Source organism: Muntiacus reevesi, chromosome 12, assembly GCF_963930625.1.
Source record: "Muntiacus reevesi chromosome 12, mMunRee1.1, whole genome shotgun sequence".
Taxonomy (NCBI): Eukaryota; Metazoa; Chordata; class Mammalia; order Artiodactyla; family Cervidae; genus Muntiacus; species Muntiacus reevesi.
In genome coordinates this window covers 49,517,521-49,537,790 of record NC_089260.1, presented here as the reverse complement: position 1 = coordinate 49,537,790, position 20,270 = coordinate 49,517,521, and the positions used below count along the sequence as shown (strand labels likewise).

General features: G+C 38.7%; 1 protein-coding gene across 3 annotated transcripts in view; it reads right to left on the bottom strand.

The window, feature by feature from the left end:
• CYP7B1 (cytochrome P450 family 7 subfamily B member 1) overlaps positions 1-20,270 on the bottom strand; it is a 229,059-nt gene that overhangs the window by 84,245 nt on the left and 124,544 nt on the right. For all 3 annotated transcript variants that reach the window (XM_065902660.1, XM_065902661.1, XM_065902658.1), the window contains exons 2-3: positions 8,683-8,819; positions 425-1,012 (exon numbers count right to left, since the gene is read on the bottom strand). In XM_065902660.1, coding sequence (XP_065758732.1) covers positions 425-1,012; positions 8,683-8,819 — 725 coding nt within the window. The remainder of the gene's footprint in view (positions 1-424; positions 1,013-8,682; positions 8,820-20,270) is intronic.

The window sequence follows — 20,270 nt, the reverse complement described above, 5'->3', positions numbered from 1 at the left end:
ATTACACTGATTAGATTTGCAGTGTGCTAATTAAAAGATGTTAGGACACAGACCCAGCCAAGGATCAGTGCATGCTAATGAGGACCAATAGGCTTCTGAAGTCTAATTTTCTGTTTAATGAGAATAGTTTAAAATGTAATGTGTGTGTGGTGGGGGAGGGGAGGAGGGAGAAGAGATAAGGGGAGTAAATGCAGCTTAGTTATACTCTTTCTCATTATCACCATTAAGTATCTTGCATTACCATCTCAGCAAAAAAAAAAAAAAAATCAATTATCACAAAGGGTTGTTTCAGAGTAAAACATTTTATCATTAGCCAATTAGAAAGAGCATAAAAATTCTCAAGGTCGCCATTTTGTCTTTTTATTTCAAAGGTCTATTGTAAATTATTTTATTTTAGACAAGTTATCATTCAGAAGTTTCTTACCTCCTATTTCAGGGTCCTTGGGGGTATAGTATTTCTCCAGGATATCATTCCTTCTTTGAACAACTTCAGACAGTCCTTGTAACTTAGCTAAGCTTTCTATTGTCAAGTCTTTTATAAGTTTAGTTCGAACAGACTTGATGTTTCCTAGAAGCTCAATGGGTATGCCTGATGCTAAACGTGTGAATTTTTCATCAAATTTTAAAAAATCATCTTTTAACTCAGTAATAAATGTTTTCTTATCATTAGCAAGAACATTTCCATATATGGTTGTAAATGTCATTTCAAATATTACTGAGTTGCAGAATGACAACAAACGTTCAGTGCTCCAACTTGTGGTTTTTAAAAGTTGGGGTTCAAAAACTTGCTTTAGATTCTGCATTGTGCTTTCCATCAGTATGTCCAAATGCTTCCCTTGTAAAAATTGATAGGTACTATGAATCTCGTTGATGAGGTCAGAATCTGTTGTCATCTTTTTGATAGAAAATACTCTCTTTAAGAATTTATTGGTAAATGTTTGAAAACTTAATTTTTGATTTTTTGCCACTGATGTGTAGTGGAAAGGATCCAGGATAAATGTTATGTACTTTCCTAAAAGAAATAAATGAGAATATGAATTCATGTGGCCATACAACAAAAGAAAACAAGATATCTGAAATTTGAGACTATCCAACTCAAAATTAGAAAGACCTTAATAACTCATATCTCAAAAGATGCAAGGTACAATAAAAATCTATTTGATTCAAAATTCCATTATATGTTTCCTTTTAAAATGGAAGGTGGTGGGAAAACCCTAGAAGTTTGAAGTTAAATATTATGAAATTGTTAATAACTTTCAAAAAGATAGCTTATTCTTCAGATTTTTATTTTAATGAACTACCAAGATATTTATCTTTTAAATAGTCTCAACATTCATTACTTAAACATTTCTCAAATTTTTCCCCAATAATAGAATCAGAAAACAAACAACTCAAATTGGTAAGGTGTATTATCTTAGCTTTGATTGAATACAATTATTTTAACTCAAATAAATGAAGATTTGGCACAAAACAAGTACTCACAAATGAGCATCTAATTCAACAAACAACAAATCACAAATATCAATGTTTTCATTTTTATAGATGAGAGTATAGTAGGTCAGGGAGATTCACTAACACAGTCAAAGTATCATACTGATTTGTGATCAAAAGAAGATTCCAAAACTAGAACCCATCCATTCACGCTTTCATGAATTTACTCGACATTTACTGACATCCAGGTACTTGGTTGAGTCTCTTTCCTCTTAAGATAAAGATGTAAAGGAACCACTGCATCATTATGGACAGAGAGAGCAGAGGCGGGAACACAATGTAAGAGCAGCAGGAAGTGGAATCTGCTTCTGTCTGCCTGGAGTGATCAACAAGCTTTCTTTGAGGAGATGATATTTGGCATTTTCATATATTGGTTCAAAGTTAAGATGCTGGTTAAAAATACAGATTCCTGCTTGATTCTGACTCAGATGGCTCCAAGATGGGACCTACAAGTCTTTAAAGTGGTTCTTATAAGAAGGCACACTAAGGAACCTGGCCGTCTGATACAAAGAGCTGACTCATTGGAAAAGACCCTGAGGCTGGGAAAGGTTGAAGGAAGGAGGAAAAGAGGGTGACAGAGGATAAGATGGTTGGATGGCATCATCGACTCAATGGCTATGAGTCTGAGCAAACTCGGGGAGATAGAAGGACAGGGAAGCCTGGCGTGCTGCAGTCCATGGGGTCGCAAAGCGCTGGACATGACTAAGTGACTGAACTGCAACACCACCACCTCTAAGGTACAGACTCATAGTGTGGTCTAGCTCTCAAAACCCACAGGGATCTTGGAGATTCCTGGTTGCACCCCACCACCACCACCCCGGGCATTTACCAGTGAAAGAAAGTCAGGAGAAGCTAAAGGCCAGGATTACGTTGCCATTTTTTAGTGGCAGAGCCTAGACAAGAAAACAGTCCACACACTATGCTTTTCCTGGCACTGTTGTGTTTCCTTCTCACTCAAGGGTTGCTTCAAGACTCCTGCTAATGAGAAGTCATATGCATTCAATACTCAATATTAGCTTTAATAAGTTTTCCTTTTCAAGAACACACATGAAATTTAGTTGATCCTACAAACTGTATCGCTTATGTTACTGTCTTCTAGAAAATGATAAATAATTAGACATGAAAGTTTGTCAGATCATCTCTGCTCAGCTCTTCACTTCATCATTTCTGTGTGTGTGTGTGTGTGTGTGTGTGTGTGTGTGAACCTTTCTTAGAAAAACAACTCACTTATTATTTCTGGTAACTCAAACAGCATCACAGAAATTAAATTCAATTTGGGACAAGTTTTACAATGAAGTTTTGAATAATTTTAGCCTAATCCTAGAAATAGGATAAATTTTTTTGTTTTTCAGTCTTAAGGCATAATTTAAGGTTTTAGTGTACATAAATACACATGTGCTACAGCTTTTTCCCTAAAAATAAATCATTTGACTTGAATTGTATTCACTCTATTTCCCCTTGATTTAGTTAATAAAGTGGGCTAATTCAGGAATGAGGGTAAAACTCGAGTGACTACTCATTCTGATCAGATCCTAAAATTATACCTACAAAATAAACTGGATTCCCAACCCCCCCAGGAGAGCAAAACTGATTCAACTGGATTTGGGCATATTTTATGACACCTGCTTTACCATAGCAGCTTAATTAAATAAAATTACCAGCATCTGCCTGACAAATAATTGAAGAAAAGAGTCAATTCTCTTATGTTGCAAAAGATATAATTTTAGGCAAGGCTGTGTATTTTCACAGGTGGTGATTCATACTTTTCTCTAAATGAAAGGATTTTGCTACATATCTTCACAGAGTTATTTTAAATTCATCACTAAAATTCAGAGAATGTATAAAAGGCTCAGTTTGTAAAACATAACTTATAGAGAATAGTTGGAATTTTTTGTTACCAATTGTCTGTATTCATCAAAATCTAAGCAGAGAGACAAAACTGTATTCAGTCATGGCAATAGAAGCCACTAGTCACTGACTTATTGAAATACTTCATGTACTTTAGATTTTTATCTATAATTCATCATGAATACATATGTATTCCCTCTCTCTCCCTTTCTCTATCTCACCTTGAGGGTGAGGAAATGGGAAGAAATTATGAGGTTAATATCAAATAAAAACAGTAAAAGCTAAATGTGGAAAACAGTGTCTGATTAGCAGCCAAGTATTAATTGATTTTTAATAATTACTTATTTTTTAATAGGCAGTTGTCACATAGGTTCTTTTTTAAAACATTACTGATCAGTTTAATGCAATTTATTTGTAGATAAAATTCTCACTCTTTCCAAGGCTCTTTACACTCCAGGATCTATATTTTTTCTCATTTTTTATTTTGATTTTCTTCAATATCAAGGCATTATGCTTTACTGACTCTCTTTTCCAAATAAGATGTGGACTGCTGAGTAAGACATTTTGATTTTCTGGATTTTACTTTTCAAGTGGGTTTGGAAGTACTAATAACACTGGAGATGCTAGCTGGCTTTCCAACTTTTAATCTTCAGTATAAACAATTTAAGCTAAGTTTTCCAAAATTAATATTAATTTAAACCATCTGTCCACCATCTGCTAATGTGAGATGCAAAACCAGAGTTTCTTTGTAATCTTTAATCAGACAGTTAGGAAAACACATATACATTCATAAAACGAATTTAAATTTCTTAACAAAGGAAATTTGAAAAGTTATTCTGAAGGCCAAGGATTCTTGGAGCAAAATTAACTTTTGTTCCAGTGTGCTTTTATGTAAGTGAATGCTGAGTGTCAACAGGCAACTCGTCTAATTAACAAAGATCACAAGATAGAAACAATATCTTTTGCCATGTTTTCAAAAGAGAAAGCTATCAGCAGTGATGTGAAATATTGATTTAAAGAATTTCAAAGAACAAATGTCAAAATGAAGCTCACTTCTGCAAAGTAATATATATGTGTGTGTGTGTATATATATATATATATATATATAAAATCATCCTTTTGAGCAGTAAATTTGAAATGGGGTCAAATTTTTTAATATATTCTTTACCAAACATTTCATTGTCCTCCTTTGTTTAGGAACTGGCTCAACATAAAGATATTAACCCCATCATTCCTGAATAACCTGCACATGATCTATTACTAACCTAATAGCCATTTCACTTCCTGCAAAATTACTTCTTTTAGGAAGGTGAAGCAACGTAATGATAAGTATGTCACTAAATGTTAAAAAAAAATAAGTCATTCACTCTGATGTCTTCTACACAAGAAGTTTGACATCTGGATCATTATAACTTGAATTTTGATGTTTTCATCTCAGATATTTGGTGCTGTACAGGAAGACATTCAAGGGAATTTGGAACAACCATGTGACTATTTGGAATAGAAATGTTTAGTCAATAAATAAGAGATAAACTAGAATTTTATAGAAATTTTCCGTAACTATCACCTTTTAATCTCCATATATACTTGGCTCTCCATTTTAAAATCTCCAGCTGAAAATATTCATTGGAAGAGTGGCCCATGAGCCAACTTTTTATTTGGTAAGGATGACCACATTATCCACCCGCGCTTATTAGGGAGATTTCGCTAGCTGTTGACAATGATGTACAGGGGTGCTTCGCTGCGGTGACATCTAGGGAAAACGATTCCGCTGCACCACCACACAAAACCAATTAGAGAACTATTTTCTGAGACAGGTCACGAATTTACGTGGTTTCCCATGAAAAGATGTACCTTTTAATTTCTTTATTAAGATGACATTCGTGTCCCTTGAGACTTTTGGGGATGACAATCATTCGCTCATCATGAGAGAACATATACTCAGTGAAATCACATCATGGGACAAAGGTGGGAGACACTGTTTCCAGTTTCACATTTTCCAAACGAGCTATTTTGCCAACTGATCATTAGAAGCAAGTACATGAAAAGGATTTCTTGACAGGAATTTATTCAAACTCTAGGAAGAAACCAAAGGGAAGCAGTGGTATGTATTCAACTCTGGTTGTCTATTGTGGAGTTTAAAAACATAACCATGGTCAACAGATATTAGAAATTCAGCAAGTGTCTCAGTATTTGAGATGAAGATATCAAATGTCAGCAGAAATTGGTTGTTTTCTGAAAAGTGAATAAAATTATTCCAATCTGCCTTAAAGTTTCTGCTTAATCATCTGAGGTTATTTTTATAGAATGTATTAGAAAGGAAAACTGAAAATGTCAATAATTTGTTGTATCTACTCATTAGAATATAAGGTTTACTTTTTAAAGTTAAAAGTGACCCTTTTTTCTGCTTTTATTTATTTATTTTTCATTTATTTTTATTAGTTGGAGGCTAATTACTTTACAATATTGTAGTGGTTTTTGCCATACATTGACATGAATCAGCCATTCAAAATTTAATTTTTGTTTTATATTGGAGTATAGTTAATTTACAATGTTGTGTTAGCTTCAGGTGTGCATATAAGAGATTTAGTTATACATATATCCATTCTTTTTCAGACTGAGTTCTCTGTGCTATACAGAAGTCCCTGTGGATTGTCTATTTTATATATAATAGTGTGTATATGTAAATCCCTAACTCCTAATTTATCCCTCCCCAAGAATGATTTTCTTAAGTGAAGAAAATAGTTTTGTACTGTGAAGCCAAGTCATGTCCAACTCTTTGCAATCCCATGGACTGCAGCCTGGCAGACTCCTCTGTCCATGGAATTTTCCAGGCAAGAATACTGGAGTGAATTGTATTTCCTTCTCCAGGGGATCATCCAGACCCAGGGATTGAACCCGGGTCTCCCGTATTGCAGGCTGATTCTTTATTGTCTGAGCCACCAGGGAACCCTATATATAGAGATGCATATATGTTAATCCCAAACTCCTAATTTATCCCTCCCCAAGAATTACTTTTTCTAAGTGAAGGATATAGTTTTGTAATATGAAGCCAATAGTTCACTTAGGCTAGAAGCCCCAACTATGGCCTTTATTTGTGTTATAGTATTTCACCAGCTCTAAGGTATTGAGAATTTCCTCATCAAATATTTATTGTAAATCAATCAGTGCTGAGCTGTGAACTAAATGTGGGCAAGAGAGGAGTTTGATAATAATGAAGGGAAATAGATATTGTGAATTAACAATACAGTCACAATTTATTAAATGCTTTGACAGAAGAGATACTAAGAGTGATTGGAGAAGAGGCATTAGACATAACATGGGGGGGGCGGGTAATAAGGATCACTGTAAAACGCCAGTGCATTTGACAGGTTTGTGGGGGTCTGAGTGAGATCACACTTGTTGTCTTCAACTTTCTTGGGAAAGAAATTGAAAGTTATCAGAGCCCAGGGATAGGGAGCTGGAACAGAGCCTCCTATCTGCACACTTAACCAGAAGTAGGAGGGCAGAGGAGTGTAGACAATCTAGTGTGTAGAGATCAGCCTCCCAGACATACAAGGCACAGACAAAAGCAAGAAAAGGAATGGCTAGCCCAGGTGATAAGCTGATGTGGAAGACTGTGCAAACAAGGCTACCATAAATTTCTTCGCTCTTTCTACATGTGCTCCTTTGCAGCTCTGCCACTCTGCCCAGGCAGAAGTGGAGGTCTCTTTTCTTAGCCTTGAATCTGGGTAGGCCTGAGACCTGCTCACACTAGCAGAAAGTAGTGGAAGCAAGGTTCTATGACATCTGAGCCCAGGTCTCAAGAGGCCTCACAGCTTTCCTCTAATCCTCTTGAAATATCAGCTGCCACATAAGGACATCATCTTGAGGATGAAGCATCATGAGGACAAAGGAGGTCATAATTGGCATGTGATGAGGTTATCTTGGGACATTTAGCCCCAATCAGTCAAATGGCTCAAGCCACATAAGTGACCTGGGCAAGACCAATTGTTGTTTGAAGGCGTTACATCTGGGGGAGGTTTGTTATGCAGCCAGAGATAGCTAACACAGCTGGAGAGCTTGGGCCTTAAAGGAAGATGATTTGAGAACATTCCAGCTTCTCCTATCAGCACCATGATGTTGGACTATGTAGTGATCCTGCTGTGTGTATTTTTTCGTGTTTTGTAAACATCTTCTTGAAGTTAGAATCATAAAAAATATTTTTAAGTTAAAAATATTTTCTGGGCTTTCCTGGTGGTCCAGTGGTTAAAACTCCCTGCTTCCAATGCAAGAGGCATGGGTTCAATCTCTGGTCAGGGAAGTTCTGCATGCCACATGGCGTGCCGCCCACCTGCCCCCAAAATGTGGGCTTCCCTGGTGGCTCAGGGGTAAAGAATCTGCCTGCTAATGCAGGAGACGCAGGTTTGATCCCTGGTCTAGGAAGACCCCACATGCTGCTGGTCAACTAAGTCAGCGCACCACAACTACTGATCCTGTGTTCTTGAGCCCAGGAGCCACTACTACTGAAGCCCGCATGCCCTAGAGCCTGTGACCCTCAACTAGCGAAGCCACCACAATGAGAAGCCCATCTACCACAACTAGAGAATAGTTCCCACTCGCCACAACTAGAGAAAAGCCCATGCAGCAACGAAGACCCAGCACAGCCAAATAAATAAATAACTTTAAAAGGTGCATCCTGATCTGTGAGTACTTGGGGCTCAGGGGAAAGGGATGAGAAGTGAATAGGAGAAATGCAGGGGATTTATTTAGGCCAGTGAAACTACTCTTGTGATACCATAATGACGGATACATGACATGATGCATTTTGGAACAGGACCCACAAAGGAACAGGACAAACCCAAGGAACTGGACACCACAAGGAGTGGACCACAGAGCAAACCACAGACTTGATGATGTATCCACACTGGCTCATCAGTTGCCACAAGTGTGCCACACTAACATAAGATGTTCATAACAGGGAGAGTTATGACCGGGGAGAAGGGGGCTTATATCATAACTGTCTGTATTTTCTGATCAATTTTCTCTAAACCTAACACTGCTCCACAAAACCAAGTCCGTCGATGCATTCTGGCTTTTTAAAAAACAATTCTTAGAGGCAAGCTAAACCAAACCCAGCAACATGTGACAACAGGAGAGTGGTACTCCCCAGGCACTCTCAAGAGAATTCTATAATTTGTTTTTTAATGTTAGGATTACTACACTCAAAAACAGTTTTCTTTTGTATTGCTCTACAAGTAAAGTAACATACAAATAATCCAATTTTGCCTAGAGAAAAATATAACAACATTAAAGAACAGGTGAGAAATTGTAAGTAAGGAACTTAAAAGAAATGTCATTTACCTCCAAGGAGAAGAGTGAAAATGTCACCATACTGCTTTTGAAGAGAAGTCATAAAACCCAGAGGATCTTTTTGTAATTTCAGGGCTTGTCCAAAGTAAGGAAGCCAGCCTTTTATCAATGGAGGCTCACCACGTCTCCTATAGGAAAAAAAAGAAAGAAAATAAAAGAAAAAATGAAATCATTCTTATTTTAACACCCGTGGGTTATTTATCCAGTCTAGAAGTAGACTGGAAGAATTTCACAGTTTTTTTTTTTTTCTTCTCCCAATTCTTTTATTCGGTGAATGCTAAGTCACTTCAGTCATTGCGACCCTATGGACAGTAGCCCTCCAGGATCCTCTGTCCATGGGGTTCTCCAGGTTAGAACGCTGGAGTGGCTTGCCATTTCTTCCTGCTGGGGATCTTCCCAATCCATGCATAGAACCTGTCTCCTATGTCTCCTGCATTGGCAGGAGGGTTCTTTACCACTAGTGCCGCTTGGGAAGCCCTTTATTCAGTGATTCTTATATAATCTTAGACATGTATTTACTGAGCCCCTTCATATGTGTGGCTCTGGGGCAGACAGCTCAATTTACAGTTTTTGGTGAGCAACATTTGTGAGAAATTGTATCTTGCGAGACTCAATTGGCTGAAATGACAGACACAGTCAGTAAACATTTTGTGTGTGAGCGCTCCTGCTGTGCTTCTGGGGGTTAGATGTCAGGTAGTTTAGTTGCCAAAGTAAAGCTCTTTGTTATCAGATGTCAATTAGACTGGAATTAAATAATCAGAAGAGGGGCAATTATTAATCTTGAAAAATCTTTTGTGCTGTTGAGAACAATAAAAATCTCAATATTATTCTATGAAAGTGTTTTTTGTTAATATTCTTTTATGAAGATTTTTATTCAAACTATAAACAAATAGGAATATTTATTAAGTTTAACAAGATTTTTTAAATATATAAAGTATGTTCAATGAATCATTGAAATATTGTGAATTAAAAACCAAGTTTCTTCTTTTCTGACCCATAATCCTAGCAAAACTGGACTACAAAATTTCTTCTCAGTCATTTATTTGGTGAACTCAATCTGATTTAAAGTTAAAAAAAAGACCCAAAGCCATTTTATCCTACAAGGGATTAAAACAAATATTCAAGAGAACTCTGATGATTCCCCATCCCATCTGTGAAGATGACTTATACTACACGCAATACAACCCATTTTGATTAATCACAAGATATTACAAGCTCAGATCTAATCAAAGACCAAGATTATGATCATACTCAGCATGGAATTTTATGTAGTTAGATTAACCCTATCAGAAGCTTTTATTTCCCCACAACCCAATATGGTAGAATTAAACTTGAAAAATTATCTTTATAGTAATTTACAAAATACAAGCTGTTGTTTAAAGACATATACTTAGAATAGGAAGACAGGGAACACAACATAGAAATGTGTGTCGTAGAGGCTTCCCTGGGGGTCCAGTGCTTAAGAATCTGCCTTGCAGTACAGGGGACACAGTTGAGGAGCTAAGATTCCACATGCCACAGAGCAACTAAGTTCGCTTGCCCCAACTACTGAGCACAGTGCTCTGGAGCTCATGCACCACATCGAAAGAGCTCACAGGACACAACGGAGATCCCATGTGCCACAACTAAGACCCTATGCAGCCAAATAAATAAGTAAATAGACAGATAAATAAAAAATAAAGAAACCCATCACCCCCTCCCAAAAACGAAACATGTATCTTACTCTTCACCTCACTCCCTGTTATTTTCTTGAATGCAACTCAGCAATGGAGACTTGTTTTTTTTTGAGAAATATAAAAGCATACCAAAAAATTACTGTAACAGTTAATTTTAGGTCCAAAGATTAATCCTGGAGAATACATGGCACATATGATTGGAAAGTATACCCCCAAGTTAGAAACTACCAAAGCCATTCATCAACGACTCTTTTGAAATTTGCAAGTGATCTAGCTCACAAAACTTCCTGTCAAAATATTAACTCTCTTCCTCGGTCTACTTTTACTCTATTATGTTTGATGCTGCTTGAATGCTACATTGTGACAAAGATTTTGAAAGGCTTTTTGTCATATCATAATTGAATGCAACTGATTTCATCCTCTGTGCTTTGTCATCTGCTCAAAAGTCATACATTCTTCATGGGGTTTCAGAGAGGGTAAAGGATGGAGCTCGGAAATCCAGAGGAATGAACTGCAAATTCAAAGGTAGGGAAACACATTAGGAAGCCATTTTATTGCTGTGAAGATGAGAGGGTCATCATTTCTTACAGCTGTGCTCATTTGGGTAGAAATAAGCCTCAAGCTATTAAATGGGTGTGTGTGTTACTCACTCAGTTGTGTCCAACTCTTTGCGACCCCACGGACTGTAGCTCGGCAGGCTTCTCCAGGCAAGAATACTGGAGTGGATTACCAGTCGCTTCTCCAGAGGAACTTTCCAACCCAAGGATCGAACCCTGGTCTCCTGCATCATAGGCAGGTTCTTAACCATTTGAGCTACAGGGAAGTCCTAACTATTAAATACCATGTCACAACTATGCATATTTTCAGGAAAAAAAATATATTGCTAGTTCAACTTATGACCCATCGAAGACAGTTAACAGAAATCTATCTCCATCACTATATTTGTAAAAATTATTTAGGGAGGAAAGACATCATCATCATGATCCAGAAAGGCCTGTTGACACCTGGCACAGAGCAAACACTGCTATCTGTCTCTCTCATGCTCTGTGACTTTGAAAATGAAGTACCAGCTGCTCACTGCTGAGTGAAGGGATAGGACGCTTAATGCTTATTGGGGATGCTCCAGCTCCAAAGCTTAAGGGGAACAAGTCCTGAAGCAATGGTGGGTCACCAACCTCTCCCCTCAAATCTACAGCCCATGTCCCTCTTTTTCCCCACTCAAACAATAAACACTTCCTCAAATACCTTCTTTACTATTTTAGAGATTACAAGATCATATCCTGCAAATTATACGACTTAAAGCTTACAAAGACTCTCAATGATTAATACTAAGTTCCATGTAGAGACCACAGTATCACTGCTCACAACGTCTTCACTACAACTTATAGGACACATCTTAAAGTTCAGGCAAAGTGCCAGCATGGTCCAGACTTATCTGGAAGCAAACAGTGGAGAAGAATCTAAATACATAAAATAGCTACAGAATACAAAAGACATTTAAGGCATTTCCCTTTGGTGAAAAAGCAGCACATAAAATTTAAAAGAATGGACCAACAGAGAATACTTGGTTTCTAACGATGCATGAAGTTCGTCTTTATGCTACACCTTCCATGAAATAAACAGGTAAAAGATTTGACATCCCTCACATTGTACCCCTGGACATTTAGAGCCAGCACTTTCCAAAGCAGTCTACATGTGTCTAAGTATTTTCTTCTCCATTTTTCCCATGATCATTCTAGGCTAGGAATCTCAGTTATCGAAACAACCTTCTAAGCAAGTAGGGAGCAACCCTGACACATGCACAACAATCTAGGAAAAAAAATAAAATTACATGTTGATAAAAAGTTTTTCTAGACAATATATTTGTGTCATATCACCTAATATCTGTAACAGTACCTTAGTAATTTTTTTATTTTTCCTAACTAATATTTTCTTTGTGTAGGTGGTTAAATTTCAGAAGCTACACAACCAAAGGGCATTGCAGTATCTGACGATAATACTGACCTTTTGAACAAACTGTGCTGTTGAGCAAGGCACTTTTGAAGTTGCTCTGTTTCATGCATGCTTTGCTGACTTATTCTAGAAACTACTTATTTGCAAAATGTCATCTGCCTCTTTGTGTCTCTTAGAACTATATTCTTGAAACATTCTCTATTCCGCCATTCTTTTTTGGCTCCAATGGAGGCACCAAGATACCTAAAAATGTTCCTGCAGCCCTGAAAAGTAGAGAATCAACATGCCCTTCGGGATGTTGTGGAGAGGCAGCATCATCGCAGGGTTATGGATGAAAGGCTCCGAGAGAGAACATGTGGAAGATGTGTTGGAGCAACCTTAGGGAGCACCCAGGTGGGGCCAGGCAAGCCCAGAACCACATGCCTTGCTTTCTTCAGAAACTCAGTGAGTTAAAATCAGCTGGGGAACTTCAGGAAGGGATGCAAAGGGGGAGGACGGCTCCTAAAACCCTAGCCAGGAGGCACCTCCGGGAAGCCATAGATGAACCACATGAACATCAGTACAATGGGACTCACCAGATCAACAGAAAGGAAGGGGAAGAGAGAATCCCAAATCTCATTTATTCCTGGTACAGAAGAGACCAAGTTTTAAAGGAGAAGTGACTGAGCCACTTTTCACTGGAAATATTCCATGTTTTCTGCTATCAGCAGAAACAGGGGCTCAGAAATCTGAGTTCAGATATAAAGAATTAAAGTTACATTTCTGCACATCTGACTCATCCTAAGAGACTGCAAATCCCATATGCTAGCTATGTGTAGCTAGATGCTCAGTTTTTCACCTGAAAATGAGAATAAAGATATTCAGTTTAGAGATTCACCCATCAGGCTGAGGTTAAGTATTAGAAAGTAGCTGGTACACAGAGCATGGTTAGTTTTCCCTTGGAAGCAATAAAGATGTCCTTACACTGGTGAATGGATAGGCAAACTTCTATAAAAGTCCATATATAGTGGAACGGTATTCAGTCATATAAGGAAATAGCTATCCTGTCCTAACAAGACTTGGTGGAATCTTAACTACATATTTCAGGTTGACGGCTGCATTCTGTATGATTACAACCACATGACCTGGAAAAGGTAAAACTATGGAGATTTGCTAGATTAGTAGTTGCTAGCTGTTAGCAGGGAAGGAGAACAGCATGACTAGGTGGAACACAGGAGTTTAAGGGCAGTCAAACTGTTTCGTATGTCACTGTAATGGTAGATACACATCATCATACACTGGTCAAAATCCACATAATATGCAACACAAAAAACAAACCCCAATGTAAACTTCAGGACTTTAGTTAATAGTAGTGAACCAATGTTGACTCAGCCGTAACAAAGGTACCACACTGATGCAAGATGTTAATAAAAGAGAACACTACAGTGTTGGGTTGGTCAGGAGGGGGGTTGCGGGAACTCTGCAATTTCCTCTCATTTTAGTGTGAACCTCAAATTGCCCTATAAGATAAAGCATATATATATAATGAATTTTGAGTGTGAAATATATTATCAATTTCCATTTTTACAATATTGTAATTAGCCTCCAACTAATAAAAATAAATGGGAAAAAAAATTTTTAAAGCTTGAGAGTTTTTTTTTTTTAAAGATAGGCAATTCTAGGTTTTAGGATTGGTCATGTAAATTGATACAATTTGCCACATTCTCTCTCTTTTTTGAGGGGGCAGGATGTGGACCATTTTATAAAGTCTTTATTGAATTTGCTATAATATTGCTTCTGTTTGATGTTTTGGTTTTCTGGCCGAAAGACAGGTGGAAGCAGTTCTTGGACCAGAGTTTGAACCCATACCCACTGCATTGGAAGGCAAAGTCTTAATCACTGGACCACTAGGGAAGTCCCAATTTTTTTAAGAGCAAAGAGTTCTGGAAACCAAAACATGAGACCGTTGAGTGTGGATTATTCTCATTAGGTACATTTCTTCCTATGACCTAATAAGGAGCCACTCCTATGGGACTCCAACCGTCTATTTAAGGCCCTGCCTGGACTAAGTGTTTTTGTATCTTTTAGCTTAAGAAGCTGGTCTCCAGTGACCTGAAGGACTTTGACCAAAGTTAGTTTCTTCCTTAGCATTTTGGGGTTTTTGGCTGTTTTGTTTGCTATTATTTTTTATTTCACTTTTTCTCTATTCTTTTTGATTTTTCTCATTTTCCCTTTATTTCTTTCTCTCATTATCCTTTTTTATTCTTTACCCCATTTTTAAAAATTCACTTTTCTTACTTAAAAATACCAGTTTGTTAATAATCGCTGTTCAACTTCATTTTTGTCTAGCTCTATGTTTTGACTCTGGTATAAAGATCAGCTTTTCAGGTGGGCTTTTCAGGATTCTCTTTTGAAGTGATTTGGATCCAGTTTTTCCCCAGCTTTTCTCCATTTTTAAGCTGATCTTGGGGGCATCTTATCTCAACAGCAAAGGCAATCTGCTTCAATGCCTCTTGCCTCCATCTCTGCTGAGGAGAAGACGCATATGGGCAACGATTACTGACAAGGTTACCTTCACCAAGGTGAGGTGGCCTTGGCACATCCTGACTGAGAAAGAGGTGGCTGTGAAGAGCATTCATAAGAGCCAGGAGAATTCCTTGGGGCTCCAGATACTGTCTCACAAAGTCAAGATGTGGAGGTCTTAGATCACCCCAAAATCATGAAACTGTCTAAAGTGATGGACACGGAAGAAACACTCTGCCTTGTCGTGGAGTGTGCTGGCGGAGGAGGGATGCTCCATCAACCAAGGGACCATGGCAGCACAAAAGAGAAATAGGCCTCAGGCAATTTCTGCCAGAGAATGTTCACCACACAGTATTGCAGCTGGACAATCCACCCTGGATGCTGACTTGAACATCAAGGTGGCAGACTCTGGCTTCAGTCACAAATTCACCTTTGCCAATAAGTGGGAGGCCTTAGGTGGAAGCCCCCCACCCCCTTGAGCTGTCAGCTCCCAAATTAAGATGGCATCACAGCAGATGTGTGGGGTCTGAGTCATTCTTTAAACACACTGGTCACACAGATCCCTGCTTTTAGGTGAACAGAACTTAAAAGGTGCAGAAGGAAAATGACCAAGTGCAATTTACCATATCTCCTATTATTTGTCCACTGAATGTGGAAACCTGCTCAAGAAATTTCTCATTCTCAATTCCAGCAAGGGAGGCACTTTTCAGAGCAAATCATGAACTTTCCCTGGATGCCTGCAGCTCAAGTAGATGGGGAACTAAACTGCAGGAGGCCATTCCTTGACTTTCCCAGGCAGCACTACTGGTAAAGAACCTGCCTGCTAATGCAGGTAGACGTAAGAGAAGTGGGTTCGATCCCTGGGTCGGGAAGATCCCCTAGAAGGGGAAAATGGCAACCACTCCAGTATTCTTGCCTGAAAAAATCCCATGGACAGAGGAGCCTGGAGGGCTACAGTCCATGGGGTTGCAGAGTCAGACACCACTGAAGCGACTTAGCACACGCCCACTCCCTGACTACAATGTTCTCAGTTGCTTGTGTTGGTGGCATCTTCGGCTCCACAGTGTGAAGAAGGGTGACAGCAATGACATGGTGTAAAGGAATCACCCCTAAGTCCTTATCTACAGACAGAGGCCTTCATCTCAGAGGCCATGCACACTTACTTCTCAGAGAAATTTGTTAAGTGAATAAAGCAGTTAAGTAACCACAAGCACAACAGAACAATATTATTTTCCTAAAGAAAATATGGGAACAGAAATGCAAAGATGGGCTTCCCCGATGGGTAAAGAATCCACCTGCAACGCAGGAGTCACAGGAGATGTGAGTTCAATCCCTGGGTCAGGAAGATCCATTTTCCAAGGAGGATAATGGCAACCCACTTCAGTACTCTTGCCTGAAAAATCCCAAGGACAGAGGAGCCTGGTGGGCTACAGTCCAAAGGGCTGAAAAGAGTCAGACACGACTGAGTGACTAAGCACACATAAATGCAAAGAGTCTAGTCTGCTTTAAGATGTTAATGGTCACTACTTTGGGGTAGTGAAATTATAAAGATTTGATCCTCTGGTCTTCTGACTTGCAAGACAGAAACAGTGCTTATGAAGATTATTTGTCATTGGTTTTGTTGAACATCTCTCAATTTGGCTTGTCTGATGCTTTTCCATGATTAGACTGAGGTTGTAACATGTTTGGGAAAGAACCCCACAAAAGTGTACCCTTCTCAGGGTATTGTTTTGGAAATTTAAGAAAATTCTATTTTAGTGTGAACGTGAAAACCAGGTGCCCAGGCCACCGTTTTCTAAAAACCAGTTGATGAGGACTTCCCTGGTGGATCAAGGGGTTAGGACTCCGTGCTTCCACTGCAATGAGCACAGATTCCATCCCTGGTGGTGAGAACTAAGATCCCACATGTTGAGAGGCCAAAAAAATTTTTTTCTTAATGTGTTTAACTTAAAAAAAAAAAAAAGAAGCTGATGGCAAAAACTCTACAAATAAATCAACTGTTAGTCACTCAGTCCTTTCTGACTCTTTGCGACCCCATGGACTGTAACCCACCAGGCTCCTCTGTCCATGAAATTCTCCAGGCAAGAATACCGCAGTGGGTTGCCATTTACTTCTCCACAAAAGAATCAAAGGCTGAGTCTAAAAATGAGCATAATGTTTGCAACGTGGGGGGTGGGTGGGTGAGGAGGTGGGTGGAGGTTCACCCTGAGCAAGTAAAACTCAGTACACCCCTCCCCCTCCCCTGTTCTATCTCCTCCCCCACACTGCCAGCCACAAGCCAAAAAGGAAGAGTAGACACTGGGGATCACACTCTTTAAGTGTACACAGTACGGATGCACGGTGCCACCTGGATCCCCTGTTACTTCCTCCAGGGTCCAGGCGACCTGCAAATAAGGCAGGCAAAGTTGGCCTCCATGATGGCCACAGGAAGGGGAGTGGTGCTCAATTGAGGGTGCAGGTGTTGGGCTATGACAACTTGATAGCCTCCACTATTCAAGTCTCCACTCAGAGGAAGAAGCGTTGCGGCTCCAAGGACACTGCCTCCACCCCTCACAAGATTCCAGTGACTCTCATCTGCACAGTGGAGAACAGGTTAACTTTCCCCGTGTAAACGATAAATCATATGTGCTTTAGGACTCTCAATTCATATGTTGTACATGTATGATCTGCTTAATATTTGTTTACTGCAAGAACCAGATCTCCTGTAATCTCTTTTCAGGATGAACATTAATCCAACGCTGTCTAGAAAAATTATACAATTCATTACCATAAGTAATCTCCATTGTACCCCGTGCTTAACCTTCATTTTTTCCCCAGTCTGATAATCTTGCAAATCCACTGGTACTGTGTGATTGGCATCTGGTGTTCACACAACTTCTGCCTCACAAAAAATAAATGAAAAATTCCTGGATAAAAAATGCGACTTTTCAGTTTATCAGTGATTCTAATCTTTGCTCTTTGGTAAATTTTGTTACCACTCTAGGGAGATCTGGGGGATGAGAAACAAGGCCTTTACTCTTGGAATGTTTTGCCTCTATGAGGATGACAACTGGCTTAAAAACTTGACTTGATTTCTCAGTAGCAAAGATATTCACAGTTAAAGCGCTTTTGATCGAAGCATTAAATGTAATGGCAACGTAAAAGCAACCGATGCTCAGTGGTCATCAATTTCTTCATTATTAGCATGGAATCAGAGCAAAACTAATACTAACATGACTAAATGTATTTTCACACCCTAGAGCATAACTCTTCAAGCCATATTCCAGTTGAATCTTTAACTATCAGTTCATCTCTGCAATTGTGTGATCTGAACAAAGCTTAGTTTGTACCGTGTGCCTTTCTGAACTCAATTCCATTAGCAGATTTATACTAATGCCTTGATCAAGTGAGTGATTCGTAAATGCTTCTTTGACTAAAAAGAAAAACCACATCCATATAGGGTTTTACTCCAAGAAGTCTATGATTGAGCTGTTTTTTTTTTAAGCTAGGAGAAATGCCCAGGTTGGCACCAGGGAATAGTAATGTCAAGGCATATTTCATAAAACTATAATTTAAAACCTAATTGAGTCTCAAGCAGGCTTCCTAATGACCACAATACTGGAATACCATTTTGTTTTTTTAATGAACTTGACCCTGGGCTAAGCAGGGCATCAGTCCAGCCCTCACCTGTTCCTATGTTCGCTGCTACAATGACTCCTGATTAATCTTCCTACACTCTGTGGCTCAGATCTGGGTTTCTGCAGACGATCACCAATTTGGTGACTTTGACCAACTTACTGATCTATGCCTCAGTTTCCTTACCTGTAATACTATTGTACTTACACCTAAAATACTACTTACTATATACCTGAAATACTACTGTACTTTCCTCATGTGAGATTTAACTAAGTTAGTACACATAAAAGAACTGAAGACAATGACTTCAGATAGTAAGCACTAAGTATTAGCTGCTTTCATCATCTTCATAGTACTACTGGGATCATTTAAACCATAAATCTAATCACCACTTTCTCCTAATTTCTCTTTCCTAAAAGTTCTCAATAGAATACCAATTGTCAAGACATTTTATTTTCCTTTGCTGGCATACTTCCTTTATTTGCCTAATTTACATTTTGGTTTAGTGCTGCCATATATGATTTGTTGGCAAGGAAATGGGGCACCAGAATCACCCTCCTACATTTTTCAGGTTCTATATCTCTGAATAAAAACATTCAAATGAACAAAAGGGGTTCATAAGGGCCCTGGAGCTTAGGAGGAAGCCAGTTAAGAATGTTGAAATGGCCTAAATAATTCTAAAAGAGGGAGATCGATTCATCATGAAACGTTATTTCAACTCCTTAATTAAAATAGAAAACCATGCAACTGTATGTGTAATTTCTGAGATGATCAGTTGCTAATTTATTTTACAGACAGGATTTGATTGGACTCCATGGAAGAGATATCAATTCCATTAGCTCATCATTTCTTATATTTGATTAAATCATTTGACTTTGAAACATTTAATCAAAAATCAGAACCTACAGTTTTGTGGAAACTGAATTATACAGAGAACTAGCCCAGAGAGCCTTGGTAACGACAATATAGAGACGAATGTCAACAATGCAAAGTGCTTTGTCAAGCTATCAAATGATGGTTTATCAATTCAAGCCCATGAAGAAACCAAGTTCCAAATTATGACAGCCAACACTAAAATAATCAAGTCCAGCTTATCAGAACCATGGTGGTGGAATCGCTCAGTTGCGACCCCATGGACTGTAGCCCACCAGGCTCCTCCGTCCATGGGATTTTCCAGGCAAGAATACTGGAGTGGGTTGCCATTTCCTTCTCCAGGGGATCTTCCCAACCCAGGGATCGAACCTGGGTCTCCCACATTGTAGACAGACGCTTTACCGTCTGAGCCACCAGGGAAGTCCATCAGAACCGTAGGAAAGGCAATTCAAGGGTACTCCGGTTTCCTAAGGTGGGAAGCTAATGAAAAGCCTACGGACCATATACTGCATGGTGTACACAGTGCAATAATACAAAACCGTATCTTAAAATTGGGTAAAACATTAACATAACAAAAGTCAATAGTAGCTCTACATTTGTAATACAGCATAGCACCAAGAAAGGCAAAGTTTTGATCTTGTCATGAATTAGAGGGCATTTAGAAAGGAAAAATACCATTCATTTCCAAACACTGGTTCCTAACTTTGGCTGCTGATTCTAAGTCATTGCATAAAAGGAATGGATGACTACTCCAGGAACTCCATTATCACTAATACTAGACCATAGGGCATAGAAGACATATACAGATTATTTGTAGAGAGATAATTCTAATAATATCCTGCAAATTTGAAAGTTCTATTAAAGATAACCTTCTACATATTTTTAAACATATTATTGCAGTGTCCTTTGCACATGTTACTCCTGTTATGCACACCCTCCCACATGGTTTGTGAAATCAAC